Source organism: Stegostoma tigrinum, chromosome 2 (genome assembly GCF_030684315.1).
Source record: "Stegostoma tigrinum isolate sSteTig4 chromosome 2, sSteTig4.hap1, whole genome shotgun sequence".
Lineage (NCBI taxonomy): Eukaryota > Metazoa > Chordata > Chondrichthyes > Orectolobiformes > Stegostomatidae > Stegostoma > Stegostoma tigrinum.
In genome coordinates, this window is record NC_081355.1 from 20,574,794 (window position 1) to 20,598,204 (window position 23,411).

General features: G+C 43.3%; 1 protein-coding gene across 4 annotated transcripts in view; it reads right to left on the reverse strand.

The window, feature by feature from the left end:
* Positions 1 to 23,411, reverse strand: part of LOC125460455 (solute carrier family 12 member 7-like) — a 224,314-nt gene that overhangs the window by 62,734 nt on the left and 138,169 nt on the right. For all 4 annotated transcript variants that reach the window (XM_048547968.2, XM_048547983.2, XM_048547977.2 and 1 more), the window contains exons 2-3: positions 22,516 to 22,610; positions 17,865 to 17,996 (exon numbers count right to left, since the gene is read on the reverse strand). In XM_048547968.2, the coding sequence (XP_048403925.2) occupies positions 17,865 to 17,996; positions 22,516 to 22,610 (227 nt within the window). The remainder of the gene's footprint in view (positions 1 to 17,864; positions 17,997 to 22,515; positions 22,611 to 23,411) is intronic.

A 23,411-nucleotide genomic window follows, 5' to 3' on the forward strand; every position in this document is an offset into this window, starting at 1 on the left:
ACATTCAGGCCATCCCAATTTGGCCCTCACCATGACAACCTCTACCTACACAACATTCAGAGCCTCCAAAAAACAGTTCTCTACAATTCTCAAGTGCACTTACAATCCAACCCCACAACCAAAGATACTTCCCTCCTCACCCCTACGTGCCCTTCACAGGGACCGCTTTCTCTGTGACTACCTGGTTTGCACCACATTCCCCACTCCCACCACTTTTTCCTGCAACCGTAGGAAGTGCTAGACCTCCCCTCTCACTTCTATTCAAGGCCCAAAACAAACCTTCAATAATCAGACAGGGATTCACCTGCACATCCGTCAACTTGATCTACTGTATCCACTGCTCTCAATGTGGCCTCCTCTACATTGGAGAGACCAAATGTAGACTTGGAGACCATTTTGTAGAGAATCTGCGCTTTGTTTGAGACAACCACCACCACCTCTGGTCACAAACCATTTTTAACTCCCGCTCCCACTCCCAGGGTGACATGTTTATCCTGGGCCTCCTGTAGTGTCACCGCCTGCAAATTGGAGGAACCGCACCTAATATTCTGCCTTAGGAGCCTACAGCCCAATAGCCTAAATGTGGCTTTTACCAGTTTCAAAGTCTCCCCAACCCAGACTCATCCCATGACCTATCCTCCCTCTCAGCTCTGCCTCCTTGACCTGACACAATCAGTGCATCTTCTCTCCCATCTTTCCACGCCCCCACCTCACTGAGCAATCCCAACTACTCACTATCCGCATCACCTATCACCATCCCAACCACACCCCCTCCTCTATTTATTTCTCAGCTCCCTTCCCCCTCCCCATTTCTGAAGGGTCCCGATCTGAAATGTCAACTTTCCTGCTCCACTGATGCTGCCTGACCTGCTGTCTTCCTCCAGCTCCACACTTACCTCTGGCTCCAGCATCTGCAGTTCTTACTATCTCAATGTAGTTTACTTTCCAAGCCCACAAGTAATTCCTTGTTTGTGGAAGGCTTCATTTCAATTAAATTTAACCCTGGACCAATATTCTTTTCACTATCTCCATTTTGAGGACAATTTTAAAATTAATTTTAACATTCTCCTACACAGTCAACTAGGTCTTATAATTTGGACTTCTGAGAGCTTGTACAAAATAATTTATTTTTATAACTAACATTTTAAACTCAAACAAAGCTGGCAAATAGTGTTTTACTATTTTTATCTCCCACCCATCAAAATTAAAAAGGAAGGTAAAGGTTACAAATTCCAGTATTTAGCACTTGAACATTTGTTCATTTCCATAATACAACCTCAATTATCAAATCTGAAATAATTACTCAAAAGTTGCACTGTCGTATTCAGGAGGGTCTAGCTAAAGAATTTGCACTCTTTAAATTTACTGTTGACAAATGCAATCTGTTATTCATCATTCCATTTGTGTAAATGTTGCAAATTGGGCAAAATATATCCATGTAAGCAAAACACTTAAAATTATTACAAAAGGCACCAACATAAAAAGGCCTTTTTTTTCCTGATGAAGGGTCTAGGCCCAAAACGTCAGCTTTCCTGCTCTTCTGATGCTGCTTGGCCTGCTGTGTTCATCCAGCTCTACACTTGGTTATCTCAGATTCTCCAGCATCTGCAGTTCCCATTATCTCTGAACATAAAAACCAAGTGGTTTTCTGAAATCAATTTCAGCTAGGACATTGCATAAATGTTCATGAACTCCACTGACCTTCCGATTTACTTTTTCTGTTAAAAACACTGACTCCAACTTGAGCCCTTTTCCTAGTCAACAATGGTGGCTCCTCCAAGCTCTGCAGTCCACCATCCACTGGTTTTGATTTGATTTTGTTTTTATTATTGCCACATGCATCAAGGTACACAGTGAAAAGGTATTGTTTTGAGTGGGACGCAAACAAAATCATATCTCACATAAGCACACTAGGGTACTAGTACGAAATGCAGAATAGCGTTACAGCCACAGAGAAGGATCAACTCAATTACATGAGATGGTTTATTCATAAATCTGATAACAGCAAGGAAGAAGCTATTCTTCAATCTCTTGGTACGTTTCCAAATTTTTCTATCTTCTGCCCAATGACAGAGGGCGAAAGGGAGTATAAACTGGTGGGTGGGGTCTTGGATTATGGTCTACAGGACTTCATTTTTCTGCTGTACCCAGTCCTCTGGAATCCTGGACCAACTTTCTTTCCTCCTTGGTTGCAAACCACATTTTCCTCCCAGGCCTCCTCTCCTTCAGTGCTCCCTAGCATAGAGGTTTCAGTCTATGCTTCTGCCATTTCCTGTACATGTTGTCTTCCCTTCCACCACTCCAGGGCAGTCTCTCCCATCTCTTTGCTTCAGACTTGGTCTGAATTCCACCAGTGCTTTGGAGTTCCATTGTCCTAATTCTATTACTTTGTGCTTACATCATCAATAATCATCCAATATACAACAATTTGCATTTGTCTGCCTTAACTCCTGTAATCTCTCCAGACACTACTCTTCCAGTCTTGAACAGGACTCAAAATGGTAACTGTGTTTTCCTCTCCACAGATACTGCTAGATTGCACCAAGTTTCTCCAGCAATGTGTTTACTTCAGATTTCCAGCAACTGCGTTGCATTTTGCATTTATTACAGCCTCTGTAGTGGCTGGAACAAACCTCAGTGGAACTATAAAAACAGGATATTTGGTGAAATTGTCACTATTGTAGTTTGAGGAAGTATAAAATTTAGGTCAGAGATCAGAAGAACTTTGACGATACAGCTGTTCTCTTTTAACATTCTGCACCAAGCACAACATTGCAGACTTTAACAATGTTCAAGCTACAAAATGAAGATTAAAGTACTCGTGGAACAAATTTCAGAAACTAAAATAACCCTGTGCCTTACTTGTTTTTTTCTCCCCCCCACTCTCTGCCTTCTTAACTTTATGTTACAACACAAATGTAGCTTCAGCGCTAAAATCCCAACTGGAAGCCAAGAAAATAAGAAAAAAGGAAAAAAGGAGAAAGGCAGAGGAGAAAAAGAAAAAAACTTCAAACGTATTCATATACAATAACCTGTGTCAAGTTCATAACTATTTCCAAGAACGAATGCAATTAATTGCAGGACAAGGTCGCAGGCAAAAGATAGCAATACATTTAAAAGAACAGCAGTTTTCTCTCAAATCAGACTTTGGAACATATCACACGAGCTAACTGATTACTGCAGGACATGCATTAACCTCAAATTGTAGTTCAGATCTCTTAATATAGTGACGTTTACTGTGATAACTGGTCCACTATACTAAGTAGATAACAAAGTTATTAAATCTGGTGTTATACTGAGCTTCCACTCATCTCAGACTTCAGGACGCATTATTGTACACAGGTAGAAAGCTCTCTAGACAGCAGAGGCAACAGCTAGGAAGACACCAGGTATTATATTACCCAAACCAATTTGCCTGATAATTTGTTTTAATTCCCTTGCTGCAGATCTTTCTCTATGAACTGTGATGACAGGCACTTAGTTAAAGGGGCTACAACTTATTTGTTAATTAATTCATGAGAAGTGGGGATTATTCGTTAGACTACCATGTATTTCTCATCCCTAGATGCCCTCAAAACAGTGATGGTGAACTGTTCAAATGGCAGCTTCCAATACTGAAACTACAGGATGAATCATTTAGTAATCACAATTCTGTCCCCTACCACAGGAAGCAGAGGTTCTATACAAATCTTCCTAAGTATAATTCGTTTCACAATAGGCACCATTTTTATTTCACAATGCTAAGTCAATGAATCATAAGGCACCAGACAACATAACAGTGATATGTGACATGTCTCTGTATCATAAGGTGAGATAACAACGTGTAGAGCTGATGAACACAGCAGGCCAAGCAGCACCACAGGAGCAGGAAGGCTGACGTTTCGGGCCTAGACCCTAACTACTACCTCTGTTGCGCATTAAGAGTGGGCTGCATTTATATAGCAACTTCACATTCTCATATGAACACATGAATCAGGAGTAGGCCATTCAGGCACTCATGCCTGCTCCGCTATTCACTAAGACTGCATTTTTACTCCCTTTGCATAACACAAACCTATTGACCTCTGCCTTAAGAAAAGATTCTAGGACTCTGCTTCTAACGGAGATGCCAAGGACTCGTGACCTTTAGGGAGGAAAATTTCACCGAATCCCTCCCCAATGAGTGCCCCTGATTTTGAAAAGGTGACCCTTTGTACCAGCTTCTCCGTTGAGGAGAAACATCCTGTCCATATTTACCATGTTAACCCAGCTTTGTATCCCACATTCCACTCAGGTCACCACTTGCTCTTCTCAACTCGTGGTTACAAGCCCGGCCTGAATAGCCTACTCCTGATTCATGTGTTCATATGAGAACGTGAAGTTGCTATATAAATGCAGCCCACTCTTAATGAGCAGAGGTCATAGCGTACAGGGATAAATTACAAATGAAGTACACTTGAAGCTTAGAACAATCTATTTTTGAATGCTCTTTATCGCTGCACAGTTTGGTTTATTTATGGACCTGAGCAAATTTTTCCAGTAGCAGTGAAACAGAAATGTTTTGTTATGGATGCAACCAACTTGGATTATTTTTATCCGATGAGCCAAGAGGATGTGTTTTTGCCCATTGTGCCAAGAGAATGTGTCACGTCCACAGAAATACTGGTCCTGAACAAGACTCTTAGAATGCAGACATATTTTACATTGTTTTAACGCAGACCAAAAGGCTGTTAGGAAAAAGAGAGAGAGATGTCAGTCAGGCATGACAGAGTGTTCAGTCAACCAGCATGCATGATCATGCACAGCACGCAATTATTTTATTTCATGAAAGTGCGCAACTGTCAGGAAGAACAGCATTTTCATTCACGCTACAGCAAGTTGCGTGACAGATTTTGAGAAAGGATAGCTGCGCTGTACCCTTCACTCACACTTCTAACAAACAACCACTATGCACAGTCTGCTTCCAACTGTATTCTACAACAAAGAGCGAGCTCTGGGTTTGACCACACCACAAAACGTCGATTTAAAAACTCATGAAGTTACACAATTCGCCCTCCTGACTCCACAGCCAAGTGAACCCTCATTAAAACAAAAGATCAAAGAACTGTGAACACTGGAAATCAGAAACCAGAACAGAAATTGCTGGGAAAACTCAGGTCAGGCAGTATCCGTGAGGACAGAAAACAAAGTTACTGTTTGAGGTCCACTGACCCTACTTCAGAATTGGGTTTAAGGTCCGACTGAATTCAGTGTTCACCTCCTGCTTTCAGGTTTCAAATCTCTAAGTGAGTGGAAAGGTGCTGAATACAATTGTCTTCTCAATAGCAAACTCAGATTAAAAGGCATAAATTGGCTTTAGGACATGATGCCAAGTACGAACAACACTCAAAGATGACAGTAGATTGACAGTTGAATGAAGGAAGGTGGTAGGTAACTTTTTAAATTAACAAGAGAGAGTCCGAGATTATTGGAGGTAGACAAGAACGTGGGATGGAGACCACAATTAGAAAAGCCATAGCCTTACAGAATGTCAGAATAGGCTAGAACGGCCAAATGGCTTTCTTCAGTTCCTATTTTATGTGCTCACAAATGAGTGAATATAGAGGCAAAAATCCTGGTTGCAACCAAATATGATCAAAACAGATCATTTCAGAAGAAAAGCTGGAGGACACCGAAACATAGAATCACATTCACTCAAAATAACGAACTGACATTTCTGTTACTCTCATCCTCATTCTTTTAGCTAGCCCGTTGTAATCTCCAATGGCCTGGGAGAGGAGGAATGTTGAAGCATAATTGGCCTTTGCTGATTTTCTTTTATTTTTAAAAACCGGTCTCCTCTTGCTTCATTATTTCTTTGGTCTTAGTGCATTAAGCTGCTTCTGAGAGAACAAGGGCTTGCTGGGGTCACCAAAGAGAAAAGAAAATACACTAACACCAGATACCAGGAGATGAAAATCCAGGATAACTCCTTTCCCACTCCCTGTTCTCCTGTTGTCACAAGTGCAAATCTGTCTCCCAAGACTCTAGGGCAATACAGGTAAACAGTGCATCACTGCAGTCAGTGGATCTTCCTCACCTACTTCAACCTAGCTTAGAATTCATTCTCAAGCCCAAATGGAATTAATCAAACCAACATCATTAACGTAAGGTATGGCCTTAACATAAGACAAAGCTGGCATCATCAAGCCTGCCAACCACATTACTTTCCAATGGCTTTTAATGTGCAATATCAAGGTGGTATACGATGAGCTACAAACAGAAATTGCTGGAGAAACTCAGCAGGTCTGGTAGATTCTGTGAAGAGAAAACAGAGTTAACATTTCATATCCAGTCAGCTTCCTTCAAAACAGAGTGGTGCTAGCGAGTTTTAAGTGGTGCTCCCTGAATTAAAATGAGGGCCACTATTTGGAGATATATTGATAACTTGAATTTGGTTGTACAAGGCATTATTTCAAAGTTTGCAAATGACATGAGAATTGAAAGTGTAATTAACAGTAGGGAAGACAATACGTTTGTTTAGGAGGACAAGGGAAATTGGGGTGGACACAACAGAAATCTGAATTTATATTGCAGTGACTGTAATGAGGTTAGCCAGGCAGATCTCAGAATATAACTGCCCCAATCAGGGAGGCCTGGATGACAGATTTGAACAGGAGTGTCAGAGGTGCTGTTCATTCTGGATCTGAGGAAGACTGACTGGTATTTCATGTGTAAATAAAGGTGACTTGGTGACAGGATACCTGTCACTGTAAAGTTATTTCAGATATGTTTTGGTAAGAAGAATGAGGAGAACCAAGACAATTTTCTAAACAAGTACAGGATCTGGGAGCTGGGATATAGGCACACAAACCTTTAAAGGTGGACTGAGAAAGGCACTCAAATTATGAAAAGTGGACCAAAAATAGAAATCTAACTGCAAATTCTTAGCTTGCTCTATCTTCAAGTTCTTCAATTTGATTGCCTATATAACCTGCTTAATAGCGCTATTTTTACTAGATGCTCAAGATCCCCTTCAGCAGGTCCTACAATGTTTCCTGAATTCCTGGTTTAGTGCACTGATCACTGCATCTTTGTGGGAAACTTTCAAAAAGGTCAACAGCTACTTCACCAGCAACCAAAAAAAATCCAGGTCAACGCGTTCTCTGTTTGGTAAAACTGAAGTACTGGAGTAGTGTGATAGAGGTCTCAGTTACCTTCGACAAGACCAATAACTGCAAAAAGCCAATTTTCTTCAGAATTGCGTGTTTATTCCCCTAAAATCCTGTCCAACCTATCACTAACAATGATTGTGAACTGGAGATGGACGTCTGAAGTCACATGCCAGGCATAAAAACATTAATTTGGGGATAAAATACAGCTAATTCTTTAAACAGTGGGATTAATAGTTCTCCAACAACATACTTTTGAAAGTTGATCCTAATAGCTCTTATCTAGGTCTAAAAATTGATAAATCTCCTGGCCCTGATGGGCTACATCCTAGAGTTCTGAGGGAGGTGGCTGAGATCTTTCAAAAGTCACTGGAGTCAGGGAAAGTCCCAGATGATTGGAAAATTGCTGTTGTAACCCCCTTGTTTAAGAAAGGATCAAGGCAAAAGATGGAAAGCTATAGGCCGATTAGCCTAACCACGGTTGTTGGTAAAATTCTAGAATCCATTGTCAAGGATGAGGTTTCTAAATTCCTGGAAGTGCAGGATCGGGTTAGAACAAATCAGCATGGATTTAGTAAGGGGACGTCGTGCCTGACAAACCTGTTGAATTCTTTGAAGAGGCAGCAAGTAGGTTAGACCAAGGAAACCCAGTGGATATTATCTATCTAGACTTCCAAAAGGCCTTTGATACGGTGCCTCACGGGAGGCTGCTGAGCAAGGCGAGGGCCCATGGTGTTTGAGGTGAGCTACTGGCTTGGATTGAGGATTGGCTGTCTGACAGAAGGCAAAGAGTTGGGATAAAAGGCTCTTTTTTGGCATGGCAACCAGTGACAAGTGGCGTCCTGCAGGGGTTCAGTGTTGGGGCCGCAGCTGTTCAGTTTGTATATTAGTGATCTGGATGAAGGGACTGGGGACATTCCGGCAAAGTTTGCGAATGATATGAAGATAGGTGGACAGGCAGGTAGTACTGAGGAGGTGGGAAGGCTGCAGAAAGATTTAGACAGTTTAGGAGAGTGGTCCAGGAAATGGCGATGAAATTCAAGGTGAGCAAATGAGAGGTCTTGCACTTTTGGAAAAAAAAATATAGGCATGGACTATTTTCTAAATGGTGAGAAAATTTGTAAAGGAGAAGTACAAAGGGATCTGGGAATGTTGGTCCAGGATTCTCTGAAGGTTAACTTGCAGGTAGAGTCTGTGATTAAGAAGGTGAATGTAATGTTGTTTATCTCAAGAGGGTTGGAATGTAAAAGCAGCGATGTGCTTCTGAGACTTTAGAAAGCTCTAGTTAGGCCCCATTTAGAATACTGTGTCCAATTTTGGGCCCCACACCTCAGGAAGGACATACTGGCACTGGAGCGTGTCCAGCAGAGATTCACACGGATGATCCCAGGAATAGTAGGCTTAACGTACAATGAACGGCTGAGGATCCTGGGATTGAACTCATTGGAGTTTAGAAGGTTGAGGGGAGATCTAATAGAAACTTACAAGATAATGTATGGCTTAGAAAGGGTGGACGCTGGGAAGTTGTTTCTGTTAGGTAGGGAGACTAGGACCCGTGGGCACAGCCTTAGAATTAGAGGGGGTAAATTTAAAACTGAAATGAGGAGACATTTCTTCAGCCAGAGAGTGGTGGGCCTGTGGAATTCATTGCTACGGAGCGCAATGGAGGCCGGGACATTAAATGTCTTCAAGGCAGAGACTGAAATTCTGGATCTCACAAGGAATCAAGGGCTACGGGGAGAGTGCAGGGAAGTGGAGTTGAAATGCCCATCAGCCATGATTAAATGGTGGAGTGGACTCGATGGGCCGAATGGCCTTACTTCCACTCTTATGATCTTATCTGATGGTAACCATAATGAGGAAACCAAGGACAATCTGAATTGTGAAATGTATAGACCCAAGGTGATCAGATTTGCCAAAATAGAAGACTTCTGCACTGAAATGACTGCTTAATGGTATTTTCTTGTGACGGGATTAGGGTTTTGAACCACAATGTTATTGGTGTATAGCTTAAGCTTTGAAGTTTAAAATTACCTTTGCTGAAATAGAGGGGTATTTGAAAAATCATTAAATCTATAAAGAGACATATCAAGCATCTGACTACTCAAACTATAAAACTAGATTTTCTGGTTTTATGCACAGAACCAGCAGAGCATGCTCACTGGATTGTCTCAAAAATATTTAATCCATTTTTCAGCAAATAGTTTCCATACCTCTACCTTTTATTAAATCAGCACTAAATGAGGATCTTTGTCCCACGTGCAGTCTCCAGTCAAGACATTTCAGTTCTGCTTTAATATATGGTTATTTTTGTTTTATTCAGAATTTCGTTTACACATGGAAAATGCTCCTGAACCAACAAAATCCCATATTACAAACCTGCTTTGACTTCAATAACCTGAAAGGTCGGTATATTCATACCCTGAACGTTTTTCATAAAAGACAAACTGTTTGCTAAACTTGAAGACCATAGAACTTAAAGTTTAATTACTGGCTATGGTCAGCTGAACTGAAGGAAATGGAGGCTTCGGGATAATGGACAGGCACCTAATTGACACAATGCGACAAGTGGGGATTCAAAGATGCGACATTGGAAGCTCAACTACTCACGTTGTTTATTAACAGCAATAGCAAGCCACACGTTAACAACTATGTTTGTAATGAATGGTGATTGGTTTGTAGAAACAGTAAAGGCCCAAAGTGCCTTAGGGTACAGGTACACACAACTACAAAATGTCAAGTACAGACACAAGTGTATATTCAGAAATTTAATTCTAGCTTTACTACCGAAGTATTAATACACCTGGGGACAGAAATAAAACTTCACTTACTCAAACCCTTGGTCAGAACACACCCAAGCACTGCAAACAACACTTGTCAGCAGGGAGGGCAGCTAAAAGGTGAACTGAAGAGTTAGATTTTCGTCTTTGAGGCTTTGGAGTCTGTATACGGTTCTACGTGAAGTTTCCCTAGTTGTCAGCAGTTCTACACACCATGGCACAGATTCACATGGATCTTGTAGTAACCAAGAGTAAACTGGGTAAACAGAAACAGAAGTGCTATTAACTGACATGGATGGTATAAGCGGATATTCTTGGCAGGGGGAAAAGAGGCCACAGATGGGAACAAGAGTTGACATGGAGGTGAGAAATGGGCAAGACCATTTGATCTCACTTTTCAAAAAAAAGGCGCTCCCAAATGCAGACGTTGGTTTACCACTCTTCAGAGATCCATGAATCATGTGTCATCGAGGGTAGAGACTCAATATCCACATCAGTATCCAGCACTGGAGGGTACTGGAAAGTGGGGAGTTTGGGAGAGGTGGGGAAGCGGTGGTAAGGCATTGCAGGTAGCAATGAATCTGGGCCCCACAGTTAAGTCATACTAAATTCCAGGAAATACAACTATAAAGTTTAAGAGTGATTTGATCAAACCTTTCTAAAAATATTAAGGAACACAGACAGGACAGATCAGGGCAAAAGTACTTCCAATAACTGGGTGGTCTAAGACGAGTTGGCAGAATCAAATAATTACTATACAGTTCAGAGTATAAATGGACCACTGAAGCTTCAAATTCTTCCAAAAGCTACAACCAATTTTTATGTATACTGTAGGAGTGTAACACCGGGGTGGGTGTAGGTCACTATTCTCTAAAAAAAGTTAGTTGCAGCAGGTGCAACAAGTGGATACTTCTTAAGCATCTATTTTGGCAACAGTGCCAGAGCAGGGAGCACAGAAACAGCCCTTTTCGTCCAAATAGTCCATGCCAACCATAATCCTAAATTAAGCTAGTCCCACCTACCTGCTCCTGGCCCATATTGCTCTAAACCTTTCTAATTCATCTACTTACCCAATGTCTTTTAAACAAAGTGACTGCATCTGCATCTACCATTTCCTCTGGAAGTTCATTCCACACACGTACCACTGTAAACAAAATTGCCCTCTTTTTTTTTTAAATCTTTCTCCTCTGACCTTAAGTATATGTGCCCTAGACTTGAACTCCTCCACTCTTAGGGAAAAAAAAAGCTGCCATGCACCTTAGCTAAACACATAAGTGATTTTATAATCTCCAAAAGGTCCCCGTCAACCTCCTAGGCTCTAGTGAAAGAAGTCCCAGCCTATCCAGCCTTTCTTTATAACTCAAACCTTCAATACAGAGCAAATCTTTGTAAATCTCTTCTAAACCTTCTCCACCTTAATAATATCCTCTGTAATAGGACAACCAGAGCTTTACATGCATGATCCCATGTCAAAAAGGTGCCAGGAAATAAAACATGCATCTGTGGGGTGGAACAACATAGGCTGACAGCTAATGCAAGTATAGCATGCTGCAGCTGAAGAGACAGGAGGATCAAGTCAACTTAAACGCGAGTATATACAAGATTATGATTTGGGAGGGGGGGGGGCAGAAAAATGGGATCTGCTTATATGCAAAGATTTACACTGGAGCTAAACATTTCAAGATGAAGGTTAGGAAAGCTCTTGACGTGAAGGGTGGCGAGAAAGGAATTAGAACATATCTGCAAACTAGCAATTGATACTAGGCCAATTGGTAATTTAAAATTATAAAACTAACTTGCATCTTTGGCTGACAGAAATTTGTGGATCTGGGGAAAGCACAGAACATATGGAACATTACAGCACAGTACAGGCCCTTCGGCCCTCCATGTTGTGCCGACCTTTCATACCAATCTGAAGCCCTTCTAACCTACACTATTCCACGTACGTCCATATGCTTATCCAATGACGACTTAAGTGTACTTAAAGTTGGCGAATCTACTACCGTTGCAGGCAAAGCGTTCCATTCCCTTACTACTCTCAGAAAAGAAACCACCTCTGACATCTGTCCTATATCTTTCACTCCTCAATTTAAAGCGATGCCCCCTCATGCCATCGCCATCCTACGAAAAAGGCTCTCCCTATTCATCCTATCTAATCCTTTGATTATTTTATATGTTTCAATTAAGTCACCTCTCAACCTTCTTCTCTCTAATGAAAACAGCCTCAAGTCCCTCAGCCTTTCCTCGTAAGACCTTCCCTCCATACCAGGCAACATCCTAGTAAATCTCCTCTGCACCCTTTCCAAAGATTCCACATCCTTCTTATAATGTGGTGACCAGAACTGTACGCAATACTCCAAGTGCGGCCACACCAGAGTTTTGTACTGCTGCAGCATAACCTCATGGTTCCAGAACACAATCCCTCGATTAATAAAAGCTAAAACACTGTATGCCTTCTTAACAGCCCTGTTAACCTGGGTGGCAACGTTCAAAGATCTGTGTACATGGACACACATATCTCTGCTCATCTACACCACCAAGAATCTGACCATTAGCCCAGTACTTTGCCTTCTGGTTATTCCGACCAAAGTGCATCACCTCACACTCGTCCACATTAAACTCCATTTGCCATCTCTCAGCCCAGCTCTGCAGCTTATCTATGTCTCTCTGCAACCTGCAGCATCCTTCGTCACTATCCACAACTCCACTGACCTCAGCGTCATCCGCAAATTTACTAACCCATCCTTCTACGCCCTCATCCAGGTCATTTATAAAAATGACAAACAGCAGTGGACCCAACACCGACCCTTGCGGTACACCACTAGTAACTGGTCTCCAGGATGAACATTTCCCATCAACTACCACCCTCTGTCTTCTTTCAGCAAGCCAATTTCTGATCCAAACTGCTATATCTCCCACAATCCCGTTCCTCCGCATTTTTGTACAATAGCCGACTGTGAGGAACCTTATCAAACACCTTGCTGAAATCCATATACACCACAACCGGTTTACTCTCATCTACCTGTTTGGTCACCTTCTCAAAGAACTCAATAAGGTTTGTGAGGCACGACCTTCCCTTCACAAAACCGTGCTGACTATCCCCAATCAATTTATTCTTTTCTAGATGATTATACATTCTATCCCTTATAACCTTTTCCAACACTTTAACAACAACTGAGGTAAGGCTCACTGGTCTATAATTACCAGGGTTGTCTCTACTCCCCTTCTTGAACAAGGGAACCACATTTGCTATCCTCCAGTCATCTGGCACTATTCCGGTAGACAATGACGAGTTAAAGATCAATGCCAAAGGCTCGGCAATCTCCTCCCTGGCTTCCCAGAGGATCCTAGGATAAATCCCATCTGGCCCAGGGGTCTTATCTATCTTCACCCTCTGTAGGATTTCTAATTCCTCTTCCTTGTGAACCTCAATCCCACCTGGTCTAGTAGCCTGTATCTCAGTATTCTCCTCAACAACATTGTCGTTTTCTAGAGGGAATATTGTTGAAAAATATTCATTTACTGCTTCCCCTATCTCCTCTGACTCCACACACAACGTACTACTATCCTTGATTGGCCCTAATCTTACTTTCGTCATTCTTTTATTCAGTAAATACCTATAAAGCCTTAGGATCAGGGTAAACCCTATCTGCCAACTTCTCATGTCTCCTCCTGGCTCGTGAGCTCTCTCTTTAGGTCTTTCCTGGCTACCTCGTAGCCCTCAAGCGCCCTAACTGAGCCTTCACATCTCACCCTGACATAAGCTGCCTTCTTCCTCTTGACCAGAGATTCCACCTCCTTTGTAAACCACGGCTTCTGCGCTCTACAGCTTCCTCCCTGCCTGACAGGTACATACTTATCTAGGACACACAGGAGCTTTTCCTTGAAAAAGCTTCACATTTCTAATGTGCCCATCCCCTGCAGTTTCCTTCCCCATCCTATGCTCCCTAAATCTTGCCTAATCTCATCGTAATTGCCTTTCCCCCAGCTATAACTCTTGCCCAGTGGTATACACCTATCCCTTTCCATCACTAAAGTAAACGTAACAGAATTGTGATCGCTATCACCAAAGTGCTCACCTACTTCCCAATCTAACACCTGGCCGGGCTCATTACCCAGTACCAAATCTAATGTGGCTTCGCCCCTTGTTGGCCTGTCTACATACTGTGTCAGGAAACCCTCCTGCATACACTGGACAAAAACTGACTCATCTATAGTACTCGAACTATAGTGTTCCCAGTGAATATTTGGTATATGGGGTCAATAGGTAGATGGAGTTTAAGAAAAATGCTGGAGAAACTCAGCAGAGCAGAACCAGCGAAGACAGAAAGAGTGTTCAGGTTTTAAGTCCAAAATGACGGACCTGCCAAGCTTCTCCAGCACTGGTTTTTATTTCAGGTTTTCAGCATCTGCTATTTTAGAGACATGGAGTTAAGCTGCTGATTGTGTATGAATTCATCAATTGGCAGAACAAGTTCAAGCAGTTAAAAAGTAGGAGCAAATTACTGCAGATGGTGGAATCTGTACAGAAAACAAAAATGCTGAGAGATCAGAGTGGGTCAGGCAGCATCACTGGAGAGAAAGCAGGCTCACACTGAATCTAGAGGACTCTTCAGAGCTGAGGAGAAATTATACTTCAGCTCTGAAGAAGAGTCATCTAGATTCAAAATGTTAGGCTGCTTTCTCTCCACTGAAGCTGCCTGACCTGCTGCTCTCTCCCAGCATGTGTTTTTCTGCTGAAATAGTTACTTCTGTCTACTCAGTTATAAATTTCTAATCAAACAACTCTACATCTGTACGACACTGTCAGTCCTTCTCTCTCACATGCAAATGAATAACGTCCTTAATTCTAGGAAATTTAGTATCAATGCTAAAACATGCAATTCTGCCATGATATTTTGATTTCATAAAAAGTTCACAACATAAAAACAATATTTCATCCCAAAGTTCAGGTGATAATTAATTCTTCAAGCTTAAATGATTGTGGCTGTAGCATGGCCATAAAAGTTATGGGAAAGTGTAGCCTTATATGAATCTAATAATAAAATGTGAGGCTGGATGAACACAGCAGGCCCAGCAGCATCTGAGGAGCACAAAAGCTGATGTTTCGGGCCTAGACCCTTCAGAGAGGGGGATGGGGGTGAGGGTTCTGGAATAAATAGGGAGAGAGGGGGAGGCGGACCGAAGATGGAAAGAAAAGAAGATAGGTGGAGAGGAGAGTATAGGTGGGGAGGTAGGGAGGGGATAGGTCAGTCAAGGGAAGACGGACAGGTCAAGGAGGTGGGATGAAGTTAGTAGGTAGGAGATGGGGGTGCGGCTTGGGGTGGGAAGAAGGGATGGGTGAGAGGAAGAACAGGTTAGGGAGGCAGAGACAGGTTGGACTGGTTGTGTGATGCGGTGGGTGGAGGGGGAAGAGCTGGGCTGGTTGTGTGGTGCAGTCGGGGGAGGGGATGAACTGGGCTGATTTTGGGGTGCAGTGGGGGAGGGGGAGATTTTGAAGCTTGTGAAGTCCACATTGATACCATTGGGCTGCAGGGTTCCCAAGCAGAATATGAGTTGCTGTTCCTGCAACCTTCGGGTGGCATCATTGTGGCAGTGCAGGAGGCCCATGATGGACATGTCATCTAGAGAATGGGAGGGGGAGTGGAAATGGTTTGCGACTGGGAGGTGCAGTTGTTTGTTGCGAACTGAGCGGGAGGTGTTCTGCAAAGCGGTCTCCAAGCCTCCGCTTGGTTTCCCCAATGTAGAGGAAGCCACACCGGGTACAGTGGATGCAGTATACCACATTGGCAGATGTGCAGGTGAACCTCTGCTTAATGTGGAATGTCATCTTGGGGCCTGGGATAGGGGTGAGGGAGGAGGTGTGGCGGCAAGTGTAGCATTTCCTGCGGTTGCAGGGGAAGGTGCCGGGTGTGGTGGGGTTGGAGGGCAGTGTGCAGTGAACAAGGGAGTCACAGAGAGAGTGGTCTCTCCGGAAAGCAGACAAGGGTGGGGATGTAAAAATGTCTTGGGTGGTGGGGTCAGACTGTAGATGGTGGAAGTGTCGGAGAATGATGCATTGTATCCGGAGGTTGGTGGAGTGGTGTGTGAGAACGAGGGGGATCCTCTTTGGGTGGTTGTGGCAGGGGCGGGGTGTGAGGGATGTGTTGCGGGAAACGCGGTCAAGGGTATTCTTGACCACTGCGGGGGGAAAGTTGCCGTTCTTGAAGAACTTGGACATCTGGGATTTGCGGGAGTGGAATGCCTCATCGTGGGAGCAGATGCGGCGGAGGCAGAGGAATTGGGAATAGGGGATGGAATTTTTGCAGGAGGGTGGGTGGGAGGAGGTGTATTCTAGGTAGCTGTGGGAGTCAGTGGGCTTGAAATGGACATCAGTTACAAGCTGGTTGCCTGAGATGGAGACTGAGAGGATCAGGAAGGTGAGGGATGTGCCAGACATGGCCCAGGTGAACTGAAGGTTGGGGTGGAAGGTGTTGGTGAAGTGGATGAACAGTTCAAGCTCCTCTGGGGAGCAAGAGGCGGCACCGATACAGTCATCAATGTAATCAACTTTTCCCCCACAGTGGTCGAGGACACCCTTGACCGCGTCTCCTGCATTTCCCGCAACACATCCCTCACACCCCGCCCCCGCCACAACCGCCCAAACAGCATCCCCCTCGTTCTCACACATCACCCCATCATCCTCCGACACTTCCGCCATCTACAATCCGACCCCACCACCCAAGACATTTTTCCATCCCCACCCCTGCCTGCTTTCCGGAGAGACCACTCTCTCCATGACTCCCTTGTTCACTCCACACTGCCCTCTAACCGCACCACACCCGGCACCTGCCCCTGCAACCGCAGGAAATGCTACACTTGCCCCCACACCACCTCCCTCACCCCTATCCCAGGCCCCAAGATGACTTTCCATATTAAGCAGAGGTTCACCTGCACATCTGCCAATGTGGTATACTGCATCCATTGTACCCGGTGCGGCTTCCTCTACATTGGGGAAACCAAGCGGAGGCTTAGGGACCGCTTTGCAGAACACCTCCACTCGGTTCGCAACAAACAACTGCACCTCCCAGTCGCAAACCATTTCCACTCCCCCTCCCATTCTTTAGATGACATGTCCATCATGGGCCTCCTGCAGTGCCACTATGATGCCACCCAAAGGTTGCAGGAACAGCAACTCATATTCCGCTTGGGAACCCTGCGGCCCAATGGCATCAATGTGGACTTCACCAGCTTCAAAATCTCCCCTTCCCCCACCACATCCCAAAACCAGCCCAGTTCGTCCCCTCCCCCCACTGCACCACACAACCAGCCCAGCTCTTTCCCTCCACCCACCGCATCCCAAAACCAGTCCAACCTGTCCCTGCCTCCCTAACCTGTTCTTCCTCTCACCCATCCCTTCTTCCCACCCCAAGCCGCACCTTCACCTCCTACGTACTAACCTCATCCCACCTCCTTGACCTGTCCGCCTTCCCTGGACTCACCTATCCCCTCCCTACCTATACTCTCCTCTCCACCTATCTTCTTTTCTCTCCGTCTTCAGTCCGCCTCCCACTCTCTCCCTATTTATTCCAGAAGCCTCACCCCTTGCCCGCTCTGATGAAGGGTCTAGGCCTGAAACATCAGCTTTTGTGCTCCTGAGATGCTGCTGGGCGTGCTGTGTTCATCCAGCCTCACATTTTATTATCTTGGATTCTCCAGCATCTGCAGTTCCCATTATCCCTTATATTAATCTGTCAGTTACAGAATTCAGCTTCATTGCAGCACTTCAAGCTTCAAATAGATGTTCACCTCCTTGGTGTCTGAAAAAGTATAAAATGACAAACTGGAGATTTTTCAGATTAACATGGTTTACTCTTCCCTTTATTATTTGGATCGAGTCATCTCTGGGCAACAGCAGTTCTCAGTGATCACATAATAAACAATTTTTTCCCTTGTGGGGGTCAAGCATATTTACCTTAATTTCCTTCTTTCGTGGTTCCTCATTGTTTTCTGCCTCCTCGTGTTCTCGGACGCCTTGAGTCAAGTTGGTGTAGTTTGCCAGCCTGTTAAGCAGGGAGGAAACCATTGGGTTTCTGTCCAATTCTTCCTGTTGAGCAAGATCAAAATGATCACTTATTTTCACTACAATCAATACAAAGTATATTTTCCTAAATACACAGTACAGAAGGATATTGATAGCACAGAAAATAGTCCACTGTTGCAACACACTAGCTTGCCATCAAAAACTAGGCTGTCCTCTCTCCATTCACAATTAGTCTCACTCCCCTATTGACATACATTAGATCCTGGTCAACCAATTCCTGGATTTTTAAATTTTTCATCCTGGTTTTAAATTCACTCCATGACCCTGTCTCGCCCCATCTCAGCTACTGGTGATGAAAGAGGTACAGAACCAATGTAGTCCAGTACTTGTTAATCAAATCCCTCGCACACTGATTGAAGAAATGGTAGATGTTGGTTTTGTGCAGTTCTGCACTCTATTGGCCAGATGAGAAGGAGAGAAAGATGGCGAATTTCAAATACAAGAAACATACTTTTAACACATGGAGGTCAAGAAAGATCAAAATTGTTTGGAAGAGGAGTTGTGAGAATGGCTGCTAAACAGCATGTCATTTCTTATTTCTAAGTTTATGACATCATAATGTTCCTTCCAAATTTACACTTCGTTACATATTATAACATTGACCCAGAATAGACAAGGTCTACTGGCTGCAGAGTATAATTAGACATGGACAGTTCCCTTTATAAAAAATGAGAACAAAAGAATTTGAGAAAATAATCATGACAGACAGCTACTTTGGAGAGGAGTCTGAATTATGTAATCAATCTCTGATCTAATTATAAAAACCAAAAGAACTGCAGATGCTGTAAATCAGGATCAAAAATGAAGTTGCTGGAAAAGCTCAGCAGGTCTGGCAGCATCTGTGGAGGAGGAAAGAAAAAGTTAACGTTTCTGGTCCGGTGACCCTTCCTCAGCACGGATCGTGGCTGGGAAAACATCAGTTTATATACAGAAAATAGGGAGGTGGGTGGGGTAGGGAGTAAACAATAAGATAGAGCCCAAAGAGAGAGAGAGAGAGAGAGAGAGAAAGACAGTTGGACAGACCAAGGAGTTGCTAACGATCAGGTTGGGAGGGTGAATTGTTGTTAATGGGGACTGTTAGTGACTGAGAATATGGGGTGGGTAACCACAGGCTATGTGGTAATAAGGCTTGGTGTGTGGAGTGGGGGGCTGGGACATGGGAGAGTTTATGCCCTAAAATTATTGAACTCAAAATTGAATCCAGAGGGCTGTAGGGTCCCCAAGAGGAAAGTGTGGTGTTGTTCTTCCAGCTTGTGCTGGGCTTCACTGGAACACTGTAGGTGGTGTTGGGGGTGACAAAGGACTGAGCTTACCCCTTCTCATCCTTCCTACAACAGCGATAGGGTTCCCCTTATCGTCACCTACAGTCCCACCAGCATTCACATCCAGAAGATCATCAGACACCATTTCCACCACCTCCAGCAAGATGCCACCACCATTGAAATGGCAGGCAACAGGTAGTTCAGAGACATTTTTGCGAGCAGAATGTAGACACATATTCCCCTCCCCTTTTCTGATGAAGGGTCTAGGCCCGAAATGTCAGCTTTTGGGCTCCTAAGATGCTGCTTGGCCTGCTGTGTTCATCCAGCTTCATATTTTTTTTATCTCGTACTCCCCTCCCCTTCTTTGTCTGCCTTCCACAGGGACCGATCTCTCCAGGACACCGTGGTCCGTACTTCCTTCACCCGCCAACACCTCCCCACAGCCCTACGGCACCTTCCCCTGTAACCGGCAAAGTTGCAACACCTGCCCATTTACCTCCTCCCTTCCCCAGTATCCAAGGGCACAAACATACCTTCCAGATGAAGCAACACTTCACCTGCACTTCCCAGAATCTAGTCTATGCATTCGCTGCTCACGATGTATTCTCCTCTACACTAGGGAAACGACGTGTAGACTTGGCAACCGCTTCGCAGAACATCTACATTCTGCTCGCAAAAAAAGACCCTGAACTATCTGTTGCTTGCCACTTCAATGTACCACCCTGCTCCCTGGCCAACATCTCTGTCTCCGGCTTGTTACAGTGTTCCAGTGAAGCCCAGCACAAGCTGGAGGAACAACACCTCATTTTCCACTTGGGGACCCGACAGCCCTCCAGACTCTCAACACTGAGTTCAATAATTTTAGGGCCTAAATTCTCTCATGTCCCAGACCCCACCCCACACACCAGGCCTTGTTACCACATAGCCTGCCACTACACACCCCCTGTTGTTAGTCACTAACAGTCCCCATTTACAGCTATTCACCCTCCCAGCCTGATCGTGAGCAACTCCTTTGTCTGTCCAACTGTCTTTTTCTCTCTTTGAGCTCGATCCTATCGTTTACTCCCTACCCCACCCACCTCCCTATTTTCTGCACATAAACTGGCATTTTCCCAGCCATCAGTTGAGGAAGGGCCACCAGACCCAAAACGTTAACACTTTTCTCCTCCACAGATGCTGCCAGACTTGCTGAGCTTTTCTGATCTAATTATCCTCCTCCCCACATTAGTCCTTTTTGTTAAAATCTTAAGACTAGATCCCTTCACATGTAATGTACTGCAAGGCTGACTAAGTTGATTCACAATTTCTTTTTAAGCTTTTCAAAGATCATCTTGAATCTCCACTTTAGCATCAGAGATAACTCCCAAGTTGGACTTGCAGCATATGCTTTAAGTACAAGTTGCAAAGCTATCAGACTGCCGATGTGCAAGAGAGTACACAATATCGCGTCCCATCCTTGCGAGAGCCACACAAAACAATTCCAAAAGGAGGAACGGGTCCAAAGAACATGCAAAATTTCAACTTTAGTTACTCTGCTTGGGTCAGGAAAGACCACTTTGAACATGGGGTGATCAAGGTCAAGAAAGCAGAACAAGTGCCTGAGACCTTCTATTATGGTTGAACTCAATATTGGTCACAGCTTTCAACAAATGAATCATCGGAGTTTATAATCCAGCCACGTTGCACCCATGGCATATTTAGCAATCGGTCTTCATTCTTTTCTTCCCCCAAACCGCCACCCCCTCAATTTCCCATCCAGGTTTTGCAGCAGGGCTAGTTATTCATCTTAAAGGTTCGATGTAAAAATCTACACTTGTTCTACGTCATGAAATGCTTCAACAAAGTTGTGTTAAGTTTGTGAAAACAAAGCAGAAGCACGTGATACAAGTACGTTTTATTTTCAAGCACAAAAATCCGTACACATCCAAGTACCGGAGCAGGGATAATCTCCTCAACAGTGAGCTATTGACAATAATCTGGATATGAAAGGATAAAGAATAATTGAGAATTTGAATTCAGGTTTTTTTTAAAAAGAAAGCACTGGATATAAAAATCTGGTATCATGAAGCCACATTGAAAAAGCAACCTAACTGGTTCACTAACGGTTCTTGAGGGAAGAAAAACTGTAATTCTGTCCAATCTGACCAAAATGACTCAAGTTATATACCAGAGATAGTAGGAACTGCCGAGACTGGAGAATCTGAGACAACAAGGTGTAGAGCTGGATGAACACAGCAGGCCAAGTGGCATCAGATGAGCAGGAAAGCTGACGTTTTGGGTCTAGATCCTTCTTCAGAAGGGTCTAGACCCAAAACGTCAGCTCTCCTGCTCGGCCTGCTGTGTTCATCCAGCTCTACACCTTGTTATCTCATATATACCAGGTTGCTCTCTGCTTAATAATCCATATAGTAAAACATTGCAACTATCAGGTTTAAGAATGGCCGCTGTCCCATTGTCAAGGCAATAAACGTTGGCCATACAAGTCACTTACACAGCCAGAGCCTGAATGATATTAGTTTTAACCCATGGTCTGCAAATTTCAACTGGGCTGGGTACAAACTTGCATTAGATCAGCTGCCTATTATTATGGAAATAAAAATTCAGGACATCTTAACTGTAGCTAACCGCAATTCTTGGGAAGCAACTTTAAATTAAGTTGCAAATTCCAGCATTTCAAAAGGTTCAAAATGTGAACATGTCAATCCTGGTTTTAGTTGCCCAACTCCTAATATTCACATGCATTCCTGTCTTTTCACACTCCAAACCTCAGCTGCCCATATCCGGATCTGCACTCAAATCGTTCTTCACTAATCTGGCAAACAATACCAACTGGCTACCAAAGCAAACCTCAACTTTATGATGACTATCAATCATCATCAAATCTTTATCTGGTCATGACCACTCCTACCTTCGAACTCTCCCAACCCGTTGAAGATTTCTGTGCTCAATTTCTGGCCTCCATTACAATTAATTCCAATTGGCTCCATCATTGGCTTCCAATACTCCAGCTCCTGAAGCCCAAAGTTCTGGATCATCCTTCTGACCCTCTTCTGTTTCTCTCCTCCTTTAAAACCACTGGTCAAAACCTGCATCATTGACCAAACTTTTAATCACCTAGCATATGTCATTTGATGTCATTGTTTGTTTGATTATGCTCCTGGAATGCCTTGGGACATCTTCAGACATTAAAAGTACTATAAAAATGCAAATTGTTGTCCTTCACATTAAAATTGATAATGCAGCAAAAAGACACAATTTACCTCAAAAAGCGCCAAGTTTTTTCCCTCATACATGATTTCTTTGTCCATGTCGGTACTGTTAATGAAAGGACTGCTTTCTTTGGGAATTCCATCTCCTAGGGTAAAGAAAATGAATTCAGTGCTCAAGGCAAAGAAGAGTTAACAACATTGATCATTTAATAGCTAGTGTTTTATTAATGTGAATTGCTAATTGTTGCAGGGATAATTTTACTTGAATTTGAATATTTTATTCTTCGGAGATCATTTTCATTTGGTAGGATATACACAGTTTGATCAAAGCAATTAGCACAATAATCCACCTTGGAAATATCCAGATCTTATAATGCAATTTCACTTCCATATTACTGTCTGAAATACATTCGAGCAATTCAGAACAACAGAAAAGTTGATGCTGAATAAAGTACATACTATTTTCAACTTCAACACACTGACTTCACTGTGTTTTGTGGAACATTGGTTAGGTTTCAGAACAATACTTCGCCATTGGAAGATCACAGTTTTATTAAGTATGATAGAACTGGAGGGGGCACATAATCTGTTGCTAACAAGGTAGTCCTCATTTTCCATAAACATACATGTATTGAATATTATCCAGTATTAACATAACAGATCCTGTATTCACATCGTCTGCATAGTGCTCTGCTTTTACTTCATGTTCAAAATCATTGTAGAGGAATTATTCAGATTTAATGTCACTATGGTTACTACCCTTTACCAAATCCCACTGGGAAAGGGAGCAGGGAAATGTTCACTCAGTCTTAATTTTTTGGTTTCACTTCTGCTAAATCTTACATTTTGTTAATGAAAGTTCATGGAAAGCCTGAATTAGCAGTTCCGCAGTCCGAAGTATAGAAGTGGTTTAAAATGATAGATTCGCTTTAAGAATTAGGCATATT